General features: G+C 59.0%; 1 protein-coding gene across 1 annotated transcript in view; it reads left to right on the forward strand.

Annotated features, from left to right (window-relative positions):
• The window catches only part of LOC111922030 (uncharacterized), a 57,636-nt gene extending 56,042 nt beyond the window's left edge, over positions 1-1,594 (forward strand). The window contains 1 exon segment of the mRNA XM_086873387.1: positions 696-1,594. Coding sequence (XP_086729513.1) covers positions 696-1,594 — 899 coding nt within the window.
• The last annotated feature ends 4,406 nt before the right edge of the window (positions 1,595-6,000 follow it).

Raw genomic sequence — 6,000 nt, forward strand, 5'->3', positions numbered from 1 at the left:
TGTCCCCAGTACAAGCTTGACTCCCAGAAGCTGGGACAGGGGGGAACCCTTGAACCTTCTCTCCTTGAAGACAGGAGAGACTAGAGATGGGGAACTCCTGGGAGGCATTTTCAGGGCTGACTCTTGGTGGTTTTTGGAGGTTTTATGGACCCCAGATGTCCGGTGACTTCTAGAGATGAGCTTGGACAGAGGGACCTGCAAACTCAATGTCCTCATCCCTTGTATTTCCCCAAACCAGGATTTCCCATTCCCAAACCTTGGCTGGATGGAGAAGGAGGCTACGAGGAAGAGGAAGATGCCCCAGGACACCCAGGCAGGTGAGGAGGAAGTCAGTGCCCCTTTACCCCTCTCTCCTGCTCCATCTCCCAGCCCAGCCTGGCTCCCGGCTGCAGGACAACCCCACTGCCGACGCCGTCCTGTCAGGGACGCACTGGGGGGATCTCCTTCCCCTTCCCTCTGGCACGGAGGCAAATCCCATCCTCTCCTTGTCCTTCCTCCCCCAGACAAGAAGCTGAGGATGGAGACCAGGGAGGACAAATCCCCACGGCAGAACCTTGTGGAATAGGCCGTTTTGAGCAGCTCCACGGCACAGGAATCCAATGGGGAGGAAAAGCTTTGGAGATCCCGCAGGAGGAGGGGCTCCAAACGCTGCCTAGGGTGCTCTGAGGAGGAAAGACCCACCCTGTGCCGGGAAGGCGGCCGGAGATCCAGTCAGGGCTCTGAGCTGGCGGTCCATGAGCAGCTTCAGGATGGGGAGAAGCCCTACAAGTGCTTGGAGTGTGGGAAGAGCTTCAACCAGAGCAACCGCCTGATCTGCCACCAGATGATCCACAGTGGGGAATGGCCCTACGAGTGTGGTGAATGTGGGAAGGGCTTCAGCTGGAGCTCCCACCTCATCATTCACCAGCGCATCCACACTGGGGAGAGGCCCTACGAGTGTCCCGAGTGTGGGAAGAGGTTTCAGAGGAGCTCCACTCTACTCAGGCACCAGCGGATTCACACGGATGAGAGGCCCTTCTGCTGCCCTGACTGTGGGGAGGGCTTCAAGCAGAACTCCACCCTCATCACCCACCGGCGCATCCACACTGGGGAGAGGCCCTACAAGTGTGGGGAATGTGGGAAGAGCTTCAGCTAGAGCTCCAGCCTGATCTGCCACCAGAGGATCCACACTGGGGAACAGCCCTACGAGTGTGGGGAATGTGGGATGACCTTCAGCCGGAGGTCCCATCTGACCATCCACCAGATGATCCACACTGGGGAGAGGCCCTACGGGTGTCCCGAGTGTGGGAAGACATTTCAGACCAGCTCCCATCTCCGCGATCACCAGCGGATTCACACGGATGAGAGGCCCTTCCGCTGCCCTGATTGCAGGAAGGGCTTCAAGGACAACTCCAACCTCATCAGGCACCGGCGCATCCACACTGGGGAGAGGCCCTACGAGTGTGTGGAATGTGGGAAGAGCTTTGTGCACTGCTCCAGCCTCAACACTCACAAACGCATCCACACTGGGGAGACACCCTACGAGTGTCCCCTGTGTGGGAAGAGCTTCACCTGGAGATCTAGCTTGACCCAACACCAACGGCAGCACCAGTAAGGGAAGCTCTGCAAATGCCCCAAAGTACAGGAAGAGCTTTGTGCACTGCTCCAGATTTATCCCCCCTTGGAAAATTCAAGTTTGGCAGAGACCTGGTGATCCATGTTCCCTGTGATCCATGCTGGGGAGACACCTGTACCTTTTCCTGCCTATGGCAATGACATGATGTGGGATCAAAGAACGTGAGGGTCTGGCCATGGCCCTTTTGTTATATTCAATCCCATCTCAGGTCATTGCCAGGGGCAGGTGTTGGGGGTTAGGTGTCTTTTTTTTTTTTTAATTCTGGATTGCCTGTGGAATTTTTACCCATTAGTTGTGGGGACAGCCTAACTGTGGGTACTTGGTGGGTGATTGACAAAAGACAAAGAGTTTGGCCGGGCCCAGGGAGGGAAGGGGGGCAGGAAAAGAGGAGAGCGGGGACAGTTTGGGGGGCTTTCTTCAGCTTCGGAGAAGGACACGTTGGGTGCAGAGATGCTGCGGTGGGCACAAGAGAATTTCACCATCACCCACACGGAGATGCTGCTTTTTCTCCTTCTTCCCTCTTTGTTGGTGGCCTTCCACCCCCTGTCCTGCCAGGACGTGTGGCAGTGCCAGGCACCGCCGCGGAGCTGCTGATCCACCTCAGCCACTGGCCCAGGATCTCAGCTCATCCCTGCTGTTCCAGCTGAGTGTTCCTCAGAGCCCTGCAGGAGCACCGGGACTGCCCGCCCGAGGGGGTTTGTGAAACAATGCCTCTCCTCCATCCCTTCCCATCTCAGCCAAGAAAGCTGTCACGGGGTCCCTGGTTCTGTTTTGTTGCTAATGCTGTGGTTATTGTTGTTTGTTTGCCTGGTTATAAATACTAATAAAGAACTGTTATTCCTATCCCCAGATCTCTGCCTGAAAGTCCCTTGATTTCAAAATTATAGTAGTTCAGAGGGAGGGGGTCTACATTTTCATTCCAGGGGAGGCCCCTGTCCTCCCTAGCAGACACCTGTCTTCCAAAACAAAGACAGATGGGGAGTTTCTCCATCCTCCTATCCCTTGGGGGGCCAGCAGTCCTCTTGGTTCCTCATGCTCTTTTTGTGGGGCCTTTTGTGTCTGTGCCCCTCCAACTTATGGGGACAGGGGATATTTGCTGCCCCCTTTCTGCTTCTGGGAAGCCTGTGCGGGCTCTTTGTCCCTCTCTGATTTAGGGGGTGCCAGTGTTGTCACCATCCCGGCAGCCCCCGGCCGCTCTTTGCCCTTTGCCAGGGACAATCTGGAGGAAAGGCACCAAAAGCTTGACAAAGTCTGAAGGGAACGCTCTGATTACCCCATTTGCCAAGAGGTTCCCTTAGCTGAAGTTGCTAACAAGGACCAGACTCGCCAGCCTACAGTGGGTTTTGGGTTGTTTTATTTCCTGGGCCCTCAGTCCTGCATGGGACACGGGAACTGGGTGCTGCAGAGGCTGCAGCAAGGCATCATAAATGCCCGCTCAACATCCAAGGGTGGTAGAAGATCTGCTCCAGCACTGGCCGATCCATGGGGTGCTTGGACAAACACCAGCGGATCAGATGTTGGCACTCTGGGGAGAGAAGGCAGAAAGCAGCGCTCACTTGCAGAAGGCTCCTGCCCAGCTACTCCCGGTGCCTGCAGAAGCCAGGCCATGCTGCGTGTGCTCGGAGCTGCCCTGGGCAGGAGAGCAGCACGGCAGGACAAGCGTCCCCTCCTTCAGCCAAGCGTGCCACACCCAGCCTGCCATGGGCCACCTGCTGCAGCCGGCCCTTGAGGGCACATGGACGTCCCGCGCAGCTGCGGGAGGGCCGGGCTGGGCTGCGCGGTGCCACCTGCCAAAGCCTTCCTTCTTAAGGCCAAATACCCACCTGGAGAGACCTCCTGTGGGAAGTAGAGCTGCCCCAACACGGTGTCACGCTCGTTCTCAAAGGGCAGGAACCCGCACACCATCTCAGACAGCAGCACGCCCAGGGACCAGATGGTCGCCCCATCGCCGTGGTAGCAGCGCAGGCCGATCCACTTGGGCGGGCAGTACGTGCGTGTTCCTAGGGGAGACGGATGGCGCTGCTCAGGCGCAGGCTGCTGGCTTCCAGAACCTGGCGCCAGCCTCCTGCCAGAGGCAGGGGCTGCAGCCGTGGCCACAACTTCCCCCCAAGGCCTGCCTGCCTCCCCCTGACAATGGGTCAAAGCCAAGGAACCATTCTGCAAGGCTGAGAACACCAGCGGAGCAGCCCAAGGCCTTGTGGGCCTGCCAAGCCAAGGAGCCATGCCTGGCTTTTGCAGCCCCTTGCTGTCGGCAGCGCCGGCATCCAGCTCCTGGGGCACAGCACCTGCCCTGTGCCACAGGGCAGCCGGCAGCCGGCTGAATGCCGCACCCCGCGGCCCAGGAGGGAATGGGGCCGTGCAGTGCCCGGCACTGGGAGCAGGGCCCGCGCTCTGGGCTCACCGGCACACTGTGTGAAGGCCCACTCCTGGAGGAAGGTGCCGCAACCGAAGTCAATCAGCTTCAGCTGAAGCTGATTGAACCCAGTCTCTGGGTTGACGAGGAGGTTCTCTGGCTTGATGTCCCGATGCAGGACGCTGCAGGCGGTGCAGTGCCACACATCCTCCAGCACCTGCCAGAAAAGCCAGCGCGCCGCCTCCTCACTCAGGAACTCTTGCTCCAGCAAGATGTGCAAGAGATCCTGAGATTGCTCCGGATGCTCCATCACCAGCACGAAGCTGTCAGGCAGCTGGAACCAGTCAAGGAACTGGATGATTCTGCGGCAGCCAAAGCCCACCTTCTCCATCAGAACGATCTCCTTTGGAACACAGGTGCCGTCGGGCTGTGAGGAGAAGACAGTGCCTCCATCACAGGGCCTGATGCTGCCAGGAACCCCCCGAGTGTCCACCAGTGCAGCGGCCACAGCCAGCGCCAGCCACCTTGCTTTGACCTGCTTCTAGGTTGCTCTCAGAGGCCCTGGCCTGGCCTGGGAATGTCCCTCCAGAGCCCCATGGGAGTCTCAGACAGCTCCTCAGTTCTCACCTGCTGGTACAGAAGCCTTGTTGGTATTTGGTGGCTGTATGGGAGCAGCTTCCTAGAGATGGAGGAAACTCCCTGGCCCCTCAAGAATTGTCTCCTCCACCAGGCACAGGCTGTTGCCAGCTGGCACGTCCAGCACCGTGTCCTGGGAGCTGTGGTCCGGCAGCTGCTGGCTCCAGGACACTTGCTGCTCCTCCACCTGCTCCTGAGATGGCTCCCCTGAATCAGGCTGGGCTCCCACTTGGACCTGGGGGCTTTCCCTGGCCATGTCAGTGCTCAGGGATGCACCCATGTTGTTGAAGTCCAAGGGTCCAAGGAAGCTGGGACACCTGTCCCTGGGTTCTGCACCTTCTGCAGGCTGACAGGTCTGGCTGGGCCTCTTCGAGGGATGGAGGCTGTCAGAGATAGCGGAGGCTCCTGGCACCATGGACATTCTCTGACAGCCTGAGCTTCTTGCATGGATGGCAGGTCTTTTCTGCTGTGCCATCCTTGCATAGCTTGAGGCTCTCCCAAGGATGGCCAATCTTGCTGGGAGCAGCCTCCTGAAGGGATGGCAGCTTCTGGAGAAGCTGGGCGAGCCACAGCAGGGCACGTGGTCTCACCTCATCAGCTTCTCCAGTTCTTTCCACAATGCCAGCCACATCCTAAAGAAGAGCGGCACAGATGTCCCATTGTGTGCCCAGCGCCGAATCATCGCTTCCTGCCAGCTCTAGGGCCACTGCCATGCAGGGACTGCAGCTGCAGGAGCTCTCCAGAGGGCTTGCGGGAGCACCTGGCCGCTGGCGAGGGGTCGCCAGAAGCCTGGAGAACCTGGGAGCTGCAGGGGCTGCTCGGTTCCTCCATGGGCCTCTGGGCCTAACCCTGGGGCGCTTCCTCGTCTGCCACCTCCGTGGTTGCCAGTGGCCAGTGGCCCACCAGCCACAGCGAGCAGCAGGACAAGGGCAGGCATCAGGATGCCACCGCCACACATGGCTACGACACGTCCCATGGCGACTGCACTGGCAGCTGCGGGGGCTGGCCCGATTTATATAGGGCTGGCGCGGTGATGTCACAGTGCTGTGGCCAGGACAGCTGTGTGACATCACGGTCCTGCATCACCCCAGCGCTCAGCTCCTTTGTGACATCACAGCCCCACCCAATTCAGGGATCACAGCCCCGGTTCATCCCTGAACATGAACATGGCCTGGAAAGGCCTGGAAATAAGAACTGGAGCTCAGCCCCTTGCAATGAATCCTTCCCTGTAGCAAGTTGCAGCACATCAGGAAGAGTGCTGCTGCCACCTGTGTCAAGCCCCAGCTCCCAGGACGCTGCAGTGGCACCAACTTCAAACAACCACTACCCTGTGCCAGAGAAGATCCCCCAGAGACAAAGGGATGAGAAGTTCTTCTGTCTCTGGGGAGCTCTCCTG

Source organism: Cyanistes caeruleus, unplaced genomic scaffold (genome assembly GCF_971803275.1).
Source record: "Cyanistes caeruleus unplaced genomic scaffold, bCyaCae1.hap1.1 HAP1_SCAFFOLD_96, whole genome shotgun sequence".
In the NCBI taxonomy this organism is placed as follows: Eukaryota; Metazoa; Chordata; class Aves; order Passeriformes; family Paridae; genus Cyanistes; species Cyanistes caeruleus.